At 35.9% G+C, this 15,000-nt stretch overlaps 1 protein-coding gene across 2 annotated transcripts in view; it reads right to left on the reverse strand.

Moving 5' to 3' along the window:
- Positions 1-231: 231 nt before the first annotated feature.
- Positions 232-15,000, reverse strand: part of LOC137621547 (carboxypeptidase B-like) — a 465,241-nt gene continuing 450,472 nt past the window's right edge. For both annotated transcript variants that reach the window (XM_068351930.1, XM_068351929.1), the window contains exons 2-6: positions 7,619-7,979; positions 5,553-5,700; positions 3,646-3,875; positions 2,734-3,239; positions 232-1,958 (exon numbers count right to left, since the gene is read on the reverse strand). In XM_068351930.1, the coding sequence (XP_068208031.1) occupies positions 1,581-1,958; positions 2,734-3,239; positions 3,646-3,875; positions 5,553-5,700; positions 7,619-7,937 (1,581 nt within the window). In that variant the 5' untranslated portion in view covers positions 7,938-7,979 and the 3' untranslated portion in view covers positions 232-1,580. The remainder of the gene's footprint in view (positions 1,959-2,733; positions 3,240-3,645; positions 3,876-5,552; positions 5,701-7,618; positions 7,980-15,000) is intronic.

A 15,000-nucleotide genomic window follows, 5' to 3' on the forward strand; every position in this document is an offset into this window, starting at 1 on the left:
TTATTATTCGTGATGTCATGACTCTCAGGATTAGCTGACACCATGAATGACATCGATGGAATCAGTTAAAAAATGTCATAAAGTCTACGGCCGTAGCGCCGTAATTACAAGTTATATAATAGTTTTTCTCTTTTTTTTTCTTTTAAAGTGTAAGATGAAAAAAAAGGTCGTGATTGGTTTTCTGAATATATAACATAAAAGTAATGACTTCAATGAATGAACAGCACGTACTTCCGTTTTATCATGATTTTATTATGAAAGGAAGACACGTACTGAATACGTCCAGTATAGAGGCCAACTTCACAGGAGTACAGTTACGCCTCATAACTAGTTCCATTCACATCACAGTAAAGTATTTACTTCATATAGATATAGATAAACAGACAATGATATTTAGCTGGATGAAAAAAGTAAATTTTACACAATGTTACAATTCAAATATGAAATAATCCGAGCGTTTTTAAATTTATCTATCATTATCTGCATACATTGATTTGACCACTTTATCAAATACTAACACTACAGGAAGTTTTACAATGGACACAGAATACAGTAGATTGAACGAGTTACATCATAAATTAGGATTCTGTTTTGATATATTTAAAAGAAGGTCCAGACATTTACAAGAAAACTAAAAACGATTATTGAAGAAACTTGTACTTGAACTTATGTATTGGCCCCCAAAAACATTTGAAAAAAACCCATGTTTAATATCAGGCCATTTAGTTAAGCGTTTATTTGGAAGACAAATATTTTGATAAATTTAACATCACCCTGAAACTTTTCCAGCAGGCATAGGGACCCTGAATGCTTCAGAATATGTGTCTGATGCCCTCACAATTGCCAGTCTTTGACTGATGCCTTCTCGACAGTCGGAATCTTTGACTGGTGTTTTCTGCGCATAACTGAAGGTTATTCCCCCCTCATAAACTTAAATTTTAAGTTTTTCCACAGAACATTGCATGGATTTTTTCCTACATACAATGAACGAATAGCGCAGAACACAGACAAGTAAGCACTCGAAGCTTACCTTGGTGGTAATTGTGAACCCTGGAAGTCACAAGAAAATTATCTAAGTCTTCCCCTATGGAATTTCCGTAGTGATCCTCTTGATCCTTTACCAGGTGATAGTAATAATTCTTGGAAGGTATTGATAATGACGAACACTTTTCAGGTACAGTTAATGATCCCCCAAAAAGATATTGTGCAAATGCTTCAAGTTTTTCTCACTGGTGCTGGCATTAGCTTTCAAAAGAACATCCACGAAAGATTCAAACCAGTTTATCAAAGCTCTTGCAAATGATATGCAGGGGATAAGAAAGTCTCAAAGTCTCGTCCTAGCCAAGTTTTAGGAGGTAAAAGTTTTTCCTAAAGCGGAATGATTTTTTTTAAACTTCCCAAGTGTTGTACTCAAAGCTTTCCTTCACAATTAGTAATTAGGATCAATAAATGATGAAAAATCCTTGCCTGAAATTCTTCCGAGTTTATACGAAATGGGTTTCACTGTTCTATTGCCTGATGATCGCTGCTGGAAAGCGTGACTTTTAATTACAATTTTTTGTTATCGGGATTATTTTGTACTATAATCTTCCAAGCAAATATAATTTTTTCTCCTTTTTCATTTTTTTATCATATTTATTCAACACTATTTCCTCGGCGCGCTCCTGCGAGATTTTCTTGTTGACCCACCCACTCACCGTGACATTAGTGTTCGTAACGGCCGTTACGATACGCTTTTTACAGAAGGACTTCGCCTTGCCCGTGTTGACGAGGTTTCCAACGAAACAAACGAAGGACTCCCAGAATCCCTCGGCCGTCGTTTGAATGGCCTCCGGCGAGAGTTCGAAGGAGGACCGGGTCGGCAATTCGATGGTGAAAACGTAAGGGATGCCTTGGCTGTACATGTAATCAGATGACGTCCCGGAAGACGTGTACAGTACAGTAGAGCTTTGCCCATTCTGAGGAGAAAAAGGGGTCAGATGTCAGCTGCGAAAGAGGTTTATCGGGCAGCTATTTTTGTATTTTCAGTCAGAAATCACAAGGTATATTTTCGGTGTAAGTATTGGGGGAAAATTGGTCAAACTTTATTTGGGATAATGGCAAAATTAGTAAAAAATAGTTTGTAGTTGTATTAATATAGCAAAACAGTAAAATAGTTTATAGTTGAATAGTACTACAAAAGTCACATAGTTTGTAGTTTTATTTCATTAAAAAAACTAATAGGAAGCAAACTACTTCATGTATAGTCGTAAGGATGTCTTCATCTATCAATTATAACTAGAGCAGTATCAATCTCCTAAGGGTAAAAGCAGGTTTCTGGGCAAGGAAGTTTCCAAATATATTGCCTAAAAACATATGCAGTCGAATGAAACCATCTATATTATCTTGCCATCACACGCTGTACAGGCTAGCATAAAATAGTTTTAAATCAAGCTTATGAATGTTTACGTTTGTTTGACTTAATTCTATGATAAAACTTGCCCTAACATGGAATAGATAATGTCTAATTCAAAATACTGGCGAATAGAGGGCATAACGTGCAATACAATCAAGTCATCGTGTCACGTTGACAAAAATTTCATTTTCAGATAAGAAAGAACGTTACCAATTAACAGAAATGAATAAATAATTTTATAAACAAATATAAAAATAACTGAAACCATAGATTAATATGAATAAAAACTGTTAAAATCTTTAAGAGTTGTGCCGAGAACTATTGTTTCTAATACATACCTCGAAATAAAAGCCGCTATTTTTATTGAGAGCTTTCTGGAGTTTCAGGCCCATTTTCTTCAATTTAGATAACTTCGGCGGCTTTTTCACCGAGTATCCCCATGGAAAGAGCACTAGTTGGCCGTAACTGTGAAGGCTCAAATAAACGCCGGTGTCTTTCAAGAAGACAGCAGACAGATTCCGAATAGCGTTTGTTTCCGTTTCAGAGAACGCACCCTCACCACAGTACTGCTCCGAACAGGGATCCGTGCTCGTCCCGTCCTCGTTTCCCCAGAAAAAATCGTAGTTTCTGTTCAGGTCGACTCCGACGCACGTCGAGCCTTCCACTATCCTCATGTTCTTTCTCCAGAATCTGTCGTTTGTGTGAGAGTATTCGTACCCATCAGGATTGGCCAGAGGCACCAGGATGACGGATACTAACTTCAAGAAGTCGTTGCCAGCCAGTGCAAGCTGGTTGGCTATGTATGTGGCTACAGCTGGACTGATCCACTCTCTGGCATGGCTACCTGTTGCGAACATTAAAGTTTGTGATTGGTGACGATATTTTCATTTTAAGGTATATTACATTTACGTTTTTCTTATTCTCCTGCAATGATTAAAACCCTAATGAAAAGGCTACCAACTTCCAAATTAGGTTAAATGCTTTTTTAGGAAGGCTCACTTAAAAAAACAATTTTACTTGCAATAGAGTGAATTTGCAAACGTCGGTATCACTAAGACAGAATGCTCCTTAGACAAACATAGGCGGTGCTTATATCTAATCTAAATACTACGCCATGGAATACCGATTATATGCGATTCAAGCAATGTGAATCAACGCACGCAATGTTAGCTGTGTCAACATTGTACCTCATAACCTCAGTAAATTACCGATAAGAAAAATGCATAAGTTGAAAGCAATATCAGTCTTACCAGCCTCAATGAAAATGACAGGTTTCGAACCCTTTTTCTTGTTCTTTTTTCCTTGTGTGTTTTTGTTCAGTTTCTTTGTTGATTTGGAGTTCTTCTTGAAAACACTTTTCTTCCTGGGGTCTTGTCCATCGATTGGTCTCCATTTCTTCAACTTTCTTATCCTTTCCCGCTTCTCCAACATCTTTTTGGCACTGTAAGCTTTCTTATATTTATTAATCAAGAAACTAGGTCTGAAAAAAGAGAAACAGGGGCGCCTTGTAACTTTGATATATGAACTTGGCTAAGCGCTGGGGCTTGTGAGGCCATTCAACACCCGATTGCAACTGGGGGGGATAACCATGCAGCTGCACAAATGATGAATGGAACGCTGCAAATGTCCTAGTTTATGCCTACAGTGCACCGCCTGATGGGCACTGACGGCACTACCCCTTACAGAGATGGGCTTGCTAGCCGTGTCTCTTTGACTCAATCAAATTTCCTCTGGTTATCTGTGGCCCTACAGGTCAAACTTTTGGTGGCCTAATATCCCATTATTTCTATTCCTATATGGTAAGAATAACAGACTACTTAATGCTTAACTTTCGCTTTTTCACTCCATTTGATGCGGAAAAGAGAAAATAACTTAACGTTTTTAGCATGGTAGAAGTAGCTCTTCATTTTCCCCAAATATTTACCCATGATATTTTATCTTTAAATTGAGAATATTAATGAAAACAGAGAAATTTAATTAACTAAATTTTTAGGTGCAGGCACTATATTCATCCTGTATCTCCTACTCCGTAAAGCACCCATAGCAGACACAAAAAAAAAAAAAAAAAAAAAAAAAAAAAAAAAATCAGGGTTTCATGTCTATAATTCATTTTTCCATCATCATCATCATCAACTCCTCCTACGCCTATTGACGCAAAGAGCCTGAAAAGAGGATTGATTCGCTAGATTCATCAAATGATGGCCACTTCTTGTAATGCGCAGTACCTATCTAACTAAGGCAAGCGACCCCTGCCGGTCCATACTAATTCTAGTAAGATCATTCGCCAGGCGTCAGGAGTAGAAGCCGAAGGGACAGTTACTCTATCGACTTAACCCAATCGCCTTAACCCAATTTCAATATTCAAATTATTTTGATACACTAAAAATTCTTCCTGCTATGAATATCATTTCCAGGTAACATTGTAGAAGTAATGCCTACACTTACTTTCTCGTATTGAGTCAATGCTAAACTGCTGATACTCTGAATTTAAATAGAACGACTGGAATTCTTTACAGATTCATAGAGACGATGTATAACTATGCTGGTGATAAACTCTTTAAAATTATTTTGTAAAAACAATTCGATCTATATTGCGATTATTACCAACACTAAATAGTAAATGCTAAAATGTTCTAATCAAATTTCTGAAATCTATATCAAAACAAGAGTCCTTGCAGGCATAAGACCAGCCTAAATACAATACTAAGTTCAACCTTTCCTCAAAATCTCAGTCGCTTTGGAAATTACATAAAGACACGAATTCACCACACGCATTTCCTTCCTTGGTTACAAGGAAGACCTTCATATCAACAGGTGGTTCCTATTCATCAGGTTCTTCACTATTGCCTTCATCTGTAATTAAGGAACGTCCTTCTAACCCACCCTCCATCTTTATCTTCTCTTAAACCTATCTTTAATACATCGATTAGCATGTTTACATTTGTTCTTATCTATTTTAACGGAAGAATAAAATAATCTGAATAATTCTCCGAAGTATACAATGCTTTCGTTTACCCTTTTGTTCAACAAGATATTTAAAATAGTGTGATGTTCTTTTACACTACCAAACAAAGGTGCTTTTATAAAAATTCATAAAATATCGAAAATATAATTTCATCAACTCTGTGCCCATTCCTCAGACATCACAAATACGTACTTTGTGGCAAAGATGAGAGCAAAAAGCTCCCGCTCTTCGAAGGATGTCCCAATTTGGAGGAATTCTGCGTTCCTGTTTTGGGTAGAGAGGTTCTTGGCAAACTGGAGGATGCTGTCATAGCGGTGATAGTCGTTCCAAGAGAACTTATCTGTTTTAAGAAACGCAAGAGAGTCGAAAAGGAGCAACCTTGAGGAAAACGAAATGGGTTAACGGACTGTGATGTAGGTGAAATCTTGGGGGGATGAAGTTCCGTTAAAGACTTCACACACACATACACACACACAAGTTGGCTCTTAACTAAAACAAAAGCTTGAAGTATATATTCCGAAAAAAAATAAGCATTTTACAATAATTTCAACTGGTTATTTAGAAATGATATTGCAGGGGAATTCATTTTTATTGTTAGTCTGTCATTCTAGATCCTTTCATCTTCGTTTACAAGAAGTCTTGATCGCTTATCTCTTCTTAGTCGGCTCATAAGTCTCAGCCTTTATTCATCCAGTGTGGAATCAAATTAAGTGTCAAGAAAAGCTTTTCCTTCCTAGATTAAAAATTCAAAACTAAAATTTCAAGTAACTAAAAACATACGTATTGAATGAATGTACACGTATGGACATGCAAAGTATACGAACAATATATATACATATTTCTAAAAACATAGGGTAACACAAAATACACAAACAACGCAAATAATTATTAAAATCTAAATACTTCAAGTGAGGAATATCGTCAAAAAATCCTTGTGCAAAAAACTTCCCAAGCCTTCACGGGAGGTTCATTAGTAGAATTTCCTTTCAAATGCATTCTTTACACCATTTATTCAAAAAATTCCATCTTCTCACCCCTCTTATCACTTTTAATTTAATGATGTTTCACCGATCACCGTTTATTTCCTTCTTCCCGCATGATTAAACCATCTCAATAAACTTTGATCAATCTCTTGACGTGCGAGAAACATTTGAACATCAGCGTATCTCCAAAGCCTATTCTATCGTACTTTTAATTCTCCTTACAACACAACTATTTAATTTCAGCAGTTGCAGCTTATTTTCATTCACTCCATTCATCATCTACATGATATGATCGAATTGAAATAAGTTATCTAGATGCTGGTGACGATAATATTGTTGATAGTGACTAAAAGTTCTTATGATGAAAGTTAAATTTGTGTTAGAATATGTTGAAGAGAGAATGGCCAGTTCAGCGTAAAATAAGGTCTAACGCATGGGAATGTTATGTCTCCATAGCTGCTTAATATCCTTATAGATGAAGTGATAAGAAAAATTAGACTGGGGAAATTAAATGCAGGTGAAAAACTTGTAGGATAACAAAACTAGTTTGGAGTAGAGTATTAAAATGTAGATTTTTAAATTCAGACATTAATTTCTACAGTTTTCAACACTATTCCAAATCAGTACTGAGTCCTTCAAACTAATTTCAACAGGAGACACTTGAGAGTAAATGTGGGCAAAGATAAAGGTTCTGAGGGCAAATAGATTTAAGGAACAAATAACAATAAATGTTAATGTAGATAATGGCAAACGCCAATGATGAAAAGATTTTGAATATTTCTGGATTACATGAATATGGGAATTTTGAGCCAATTCTCCTTTATGGAAGTAACTGAATATATTGCTTTAGTAGGATGCTCAAGTGTAGACGAGAATATTTCAGACTTCATATTGCCATAATGACGCCGAGAAAATTTGGACAAAGGAGTCAACTATTTTTTCCGGATGTATATACAATTGTGATTCTGAGTGTGTGTTAAAAGTAAATAAGTCTGTTATCTTCTAAGGAGAATTTACTTTTATTTTTAACGTATGATTTTGTATTTAAGGAAATTATCCAATTTGTATAAGAATAAGAGAAGAACGGATCCATAATGTATCGCTCAATTATTGTAATTTTGGTCCATGTACTTGGGTATATTACTTCTCTATTGCATACAGTTGTTAATGTTATGATTTTCGTTACGAATGCACGTAAAAGTTCGCAAACACACTTACGTACACCTTGATATGGGTCGCTGATTATGTATATACTGTTGTTCTAAATGTGCTTACCGATCCCACCGAGTTCTCTGGTCTTGGACGGGAAGAATGATCGGCCTATGTTGTCCACAAGTGTCACCCAATTCAAGAGACCGAGTGATCTCTTCGTTCTCTCTCCCTCATTCTCCCCGCTGTCATTTCCTTCGCAGTTTCTGGGTACGGTGCAGGAAGCGCCGCTGATGCTATCAGCTCCGCTATTCAGATGGCGCTTGATAAGATTGTCCAAATAGCTGCTGTCAGAGATGTGCCTAGATGACGATGGCGCGTTCGCGTTTGGCTTTTTGACGCCGTCCAGGGAACAGAGCTCAAAATGGCCACAGTTGGAAGGCATTAACTTGTCCAGTGTGAAGCCTGGGCTGAGAGCTAGATCGATCTAAAAACAGATTTAATAATAATAGTATCAGCAACGAACGTATTTGCTTATATATCAGGCAAAAAAGAAGAGCTATAAACTTGCGAAGCAAAATCAAATCTCTTAGATTAGAATATTTTTATATATTCTTATGAAAGTAATAAGATATAGTAATACAGATAAGATTAAAATATAACACAAACTTAATATTAAAAAAGCGATGAAATTGTTAGGTATACAAAAAATGTATAAGCGAGAAGAAAAGTGTGTTTGCATATACTCTTAGGCCAAAAACCTCACAATACAGGATTGTGTAAACTCAACGTGCAGAAGTTAACTGACACACAGGTTGTAAATAATTGTTGATAAGGATGTCAGCTGGCGAAATTTATAACAACGGAAGGCTGTAAAGAACCTATTTACCGTAATTTACGGAGGCAGTACTCTAATTATAGATTAAAAACAAATGAAGAGATTTAAAGCTCCCGAAACTACTTATGATAAAATTAAAGGTGGCGGCACAATATTAACAATGATTGCGACAACGATGAAACTCTCTCTCTCTCTCTCTCTCTCTCTCTCTCTCTCTCTCTCTCTCTCTCTCTCTCTCTCTCTCTCTCTGTGAGGAGAGACTTTGAGCTCCCCAAACTACTTATAATAATATCAAAGGCGGCGGCACAGTATTAATAATGATTACGATAACAACTCTCTCTCTCTCTCTCTCTGAAGAGACTTTGAGCTCCCCAAACTACTTATAATGATATCAAGGCGGTGGCACAGTATTAATAATGATTACGATAACAACTCTCTCTCTCTGTGTGTGTGTGTGTGTGTGTGTGTGTGTGTGTGTGTGTGTGTGTGTGTGTGTGTGAAGAGAGACTTTGAGCTCCCCAAACTACTTATGATATATCTATAGCGGAGGCACAGTATTAACAATGATTACGATAACAACAAAACTCTCTCTCTCTCTCTCTCTCTCTCTCTCTCTCCTCTCTCTCTCTCTCTCTCTCTCTCTCTCTCTCTCTCTCTAGTGAATCTTGACCCGAAAGGGTGCAGACCTAAATGAAATTTTGACGGCAAGGTCAAGTGTCAACTCATAGGTCTAATAAAGCTAGTTTTTCCAGCCCTCAAACCCATCTGAGAGTGTACGAGTGTCCTCAAACGAGGGAGAGTCTGGAACTTATTGTCTTTCATTTAGGTCTGTCTTGAATGGAGTCTTCCGGCCTCCTCTGGGTTAGGCATAAAGAGAGGAGACACTTCATTGACTTTCAAAATCGTAAACCTTTCCGAACAATCGAGAGAATCTCACTTGTGTGGATTTCACAGAACGTTGCATTTGCCGTAAAAGGAAATATTTTTTTAATCTTGATCCTGCAAAGGCATTAATGTAATATTTACATGAATGGAGATGTGTAAAATATCTTTTATGGAACCGAGTGATAAGTGGAATAACTGAAATCATGAAACTTTTACTTTACATTTAACTGAATGTTAAATTAAAATTAACTACGTATTTAGAACTTTAACATTTCTGTGTACTTGATTAAATATTGTTTATGATGGGAAAAAATCATAAGGACAAGTATATCCGGCAATGAAAGAGACTTTCTGAACTTGATATTTTTTTCCCTTTTCGTAATTTAGCACAAGAAAAATCTTAGGAAAAAATGGTTGAAGAAGTTGGCAAGCGAGTGGGAAGATCAAAGGGAGCAGATGAAAAGTTGAAAAAAAGCCCGAAAGCGGTGCAGCTGATGACCGGAAGGCAGCTGCAAATTGCAAAGAACTTGATTAACTATTGCCGCAAAGCTCTGAGTGAAGCACACTTAGCAAACACCATCAACCCTCCCATTCCCCCCACCCCAACCACATCAAGACTCGGGGACAATTAGAAGAGCTACCAAAAGCACAGGGAAGCAATGAGTGGCTTTATTATCATCGTGGTTCTCCTATAATAATAATAATAATAATAATAATAATAATAATAATAATAATAATAATAATAATAATAATAAGTAGTAGTAGTAGTAGTAGTAGTAGTAGTAGTAGTAGTAGTAGTAAATATTATTAATAATAATATACTAGAGCAATCAGGGATTTCAGACCTATGTCAATGAATATTGACAACACTTATCTAAAGTCTACGGACATCGCCTCCCACTTTTCATATGCTGACTGTACAGTAGATGCTGGGTGAAAAGTGCATTGTTGTTCCAAAATCGTGATCTTGATCCGTATGACCTCCAAAATTTCATGGTTTCTTTCGGTGCATAATGTCTATCCATTGTTAAAATTTGGTGAAAATCTAAAGTGTAATTTTTTGGACGTAATCTTTAATTGTGAAAAATGCAAATCCGGCTCCAAATTATCTCCAAAAGTTAATGGGATCGTAAATGACGTCTGTGGTGAGTTTTTTGTCAAAATCTGTCGAGTAGTTTTGACGTAATCATATCCACAAACAAATAAATAAATAAGCTGACTAGAAAAGAAGAAGAAGAAGAAGAAGAAGAAGAAGAAGAAGAAGAAGAAGAAGAAGAATTGCGACAAAACATAATAATAAAAAGGAGGAGAAAATTTGCTTGAATTAGTCCTAAACTTGAAAATGCATAAATTCATAAGAAATTCGACGAGCAGGTTTCCAGTTACTTTCAGCAAAGCCATTGAATAAGGAAACTTTTGAGTTGCAATAATAATGAAGGAGGACGAGAGAGATGTAAAAGTTTGGAAGTGGATTATGCTTTCTATAATCATCATAATTCGATGCGGAGAACACGGGCATATAGATATACATTCCTATATTAAGAAATATATTATTATATATTTACATTCCTGCGTTATTGAAATAATTGAGAGATGCATTTACAGTTCTTAGTTATGGGATAATGTATAAGAGATTTTGCATTCCAACGACCCCAAGAAAATTGCTTGCCGACTCCAACTGGGGTCGCGACCCCAGGGTTGGGAACCTCTGCTTTATAGGAAATTATGAATTTATAATTATTATATATTTACATTCCTGCGTTATTGAAATAATTGAGAGATATATTTACAGTTCGAAGTTATGGACTAACGTATAAGAGATTTTGCATTCCAAGGTTTGAAAATTAATTTACGAAATATATTTACATTCTAGGTTATGGGATAATATACGGGAGATATAAGCCTTCTCAAGTTAGGGATCAATGTTTGAAGTATATTTGCATTCTTAAATTGAAGAATAATGACTCAAATATGTTTACATTCCAAGACTAAGGAATTATGAATGATACATATTTACATTCTTAGATTAAGGAATAATAAATTATAATAAATTATACATTTACATTCCTTGATTAAGGAATAATGAATATGTCTACATTCCGAAGGTATGGAATAATGTATGCGAGATATACATTTCTAGGTTATGGGATGATATTGGAATCATGTAGATTCTTATTATATAGAATTGTGTACGAGATAAACATCCCTTGATTATGGAATGAGGAATGTTAAATACATATATTAATTGATTACGGTATAATATACGAGAGATCACATTCTTAGTCTAGGTAATATTGTATGAAAAATACAGATGTTACTAGATAACAGTATAATTCACAAAGCAGACGTGACTTTGGAAAAAAAAAAATACTTTCAAGTTTCAATATTCATTTTCCAGATGTGTAAGTTTGGTCACAAATATTTGTCATGGAAATAGGTGAGAGAGAGAGAGAGAGAGAGAGAGAGAGAGAGAGAGAGAGAGAGAGAGAGAGAGAGAGAGAGAGAGAGAGAGAGAGAGGAAAAAAAAATATTTCCTCTAGTCACACACACACTTTCATAGACAGACACACACGCACACACACACACACACAAACACACACACACTCACACACACGCAAAAGCGCACAGATGCAATATTCTCCGATAATAGTGCTTGGCTCATGACTTTCTCAAGGACATCTCACCTTTGGAAACTCGCAAGACATTATTGAATCAAGACTAAATTTTGCCTCCAGAATTTCCCAATTTATGCTTTCGGCTAGCCAGCTTTATTCTCTTATATTCCATTCCTCGTCCCTACAGTAATTGTATTAATTGTATTACCGTTCTTGCATTCAATACGTATTTTTCATCACCATATATCTATTTTAGTCATAAACATTTATTTGAATAAATTCCAGTAATTAGGCTGCTGTGATAATAAAGCACAAAAGAACACCCATTCCACCAATTAACAAGATTTCTTCAGCCCTAAATCATAACATGCATGATGTGCCACGATTTCTCTGCAAAAATCCAGGGATTGCATCAAGGGAGTCGCTCTCGAAGTCTTAAAGCTGATACAAATTCATTCACTTATAAACAAGTTGCCAATTAAGGAAGTTTTATTGTAAATTCTAATTAGACATCCGTCTTTTAAATATATAACTTCAACGAGTAAAATTATCTTTCGCAAATACCAGATACTTTATTTCAGATTGTTTTTTTCTCAGAAAGGGGGTTTTTCATTGGAAGGTTGATGAAACCTTTGGGGTTTATAAGGGTTTTCCAAACGACAATTAATGAACTGTAAGATTGTAGGTAGTAGGTTGGCCAAGGCACCCGCTACCCATTGAGATACTACCGCTAGAGAGTTATGGGGTCCTTTGACTGGTCAGACAGTACTACATAGGATCCTTCTCTCTGGTTACGGTTCATTTTCCCTTTGCCTACACATACACCAAATAGTCCGGCCTATTCTTACATATTCTTCTCTGTCCTCATATACCTGACAACACTGAGATTACAAAATAATCCTTCTCTCAAGAGGTTAACTACTGCACTATAATTGTTCATTGTTCCGGGGAAGGGTGGAGACTTTAGCTATGGTAAGCAACTCTTCTACGGGAAGGACACTCATAATCAAACCAATGTTCTCTAGTCTTGGGTAATGCCATAGCCTTTGTACCATGATCTTTCGCTGTCTTAGGTTAGAGTTCTCTTGCTTGAGGGTACACTCGGGGACACTATTCTATCTCATTTCTCTTGCTCTTATTTCGTTGAAGTTTTATGGTTTATATATGAAATATCTATTTCAATTGTTGTTACTGTTCTTAAATATTTCATTCTAATTAATTAATTAATTCTCTTTTTCCTTGTTTCCTTTCCTCACTAGGCTATTTTTCCTGCTGGAGCCCTTGGACTTACAGCATCTTGCCTTTCCAACTAGGGTTGTAGCTTAGCAAGTAATAATAATAATAATAATAATAATAATAATAATAATATGAGCCTGATTATTTAGAGATACTGACAAACAATGAGATGGGTACGGTTTTAAGATAACATCAATGCCACTTCAATTTAATGCTTCCAATGTTGTGCAATTATGCTCTGGATTAGTTTCAATTTATGACAATTCTGTTTTCAAGTACCATATCAATGGGGTACAGGTCGATGGATTAGCCTTCTAGGGATGAGAGGTCTGTTCGAAATTTGCAACTTAAAACAGTAGGTAGTGGGTTACACCAGACACCAGTTGAGATACTACTGCTAGAGAGTTATTTTGTCTTTTGACTGGCCAAATAATACTAAATTGGACCCCTCTCTGGTACGGTATTTTTTTTCCTTTGCCTACACATACACCCAATAGTCTGACATATTTTTCCATATTCTCCTCTGTCTTCATACACCTGACAACACAGATTACCAAAAAATTCTTCTTCGCTCAAGGGGTTAACAACTGTGCTGTAATTGGTGAGAGGATACTTCCCTCTTGGGAAGGGAAGAAGAGACTCTTTAGCAGCTATTCTAGGCAAAGGATACTCCAAAATCAAACCACTGTTCTCTAGTCTTGGGTAGTGCCATAGCCTCTGTACCGTGGTCTTCCACTGTCTAGGGATAGAGTTCTCTTGCTTGAGGGTGCACTCTGGCACAGTATTCTATCTATTTCCTTACATACTTTCCTCACTAGGCTATTTTCCCTGATAGAGTCCTAGGACATATAGCATCCTACTTTTTAAATATGGTTGTAGCTTAGATGATGACAATAATAATAATAATAATAATAATAATAATAATAATAATAATAATAATAATAATAATAATAATAATTGGTAGATGATCCTCCAATTCAGGTGAAAGTATCATGTCAAATACCGTAGACTTTAAGCATTCTAGCTTATAAAAATGAAAAGGGGATTTTTCCCAATGAAGGAGATGGATGTAAGTTTTATTCATCCAATAATCAAACAGAAGTAAGATGTATCAAATATGGAATTCATTGTGAGTTAAGATGTATGCAACCTTAAAATTATTTATGTAGTATAAAAAAAACTATTGTAACTGTATCTGTACAAAGTCTTGCTAATAAGAAGAAAAAAAAAGTTCCAAAAAAGTCTGTGAGCATGATATCACATGCCACACATTCTTCTTTAGATATGTTCACGGCCCTTCAGTTTTGATGGCGTCTAGCATTTACTGGTGTAAACCCATCCAAGTACTATCTAGATCCAAAGTCACGGAAATTTCTTCATCGAACGACCAATGGCAGAGCCAATAAGCCATCACCAGTGAAGGTAAAAATTAAATTCTTTACTAATCATTTCAGTTTATATGTTTGAATCCATAGGGTACAAAATGAAATAGCTGTCCTAAAAATATAATAACTTTTTATGACAACGCAACACCAGAATATTTTCACGAGGATATTCACACAAAAGCACCAGCCTCTAGTTATATATAAAGGCAGCATATTACCCGAAGGTAATTCTAAACCATAAACGGGGAAAATGTGCTCAGAACGGTGTCCTCAATTTCGGAGCAGCACATGGCTTATAACCGTGGGGGGATTCACCCTCTCCTGTCTTGATCCTTTTATTATCTAAGGGTCGACAACACTCGATATAAACATGAAAAGACTCGCATGTGATTGTCAATAACTGAACAGAGCGAAATAGGGACCGGCGTGCATGTACGTACGTACGACGTACGTGCCCCCCCAACCACATATACTGTATATATATAATATATATATATATATATATATATATATATATATATATATATATATATATATATATATATAAAT

This window comes from Palaemon carinicauda, chromosome 28 (genome assembly GCF_036898095.1).
Source record: "Palaemon carinicauda isolate YSFRI2023 chromosome 28, ASM3689809v2, whole genome shotgun sequence".
NCBI classification, from domain to species: Eukaryota; Metazoa; Arthropoda; class Malacostraca; order Decapoda; family Palaemonidae; genus Palaemon; species Palaemon carinicauda.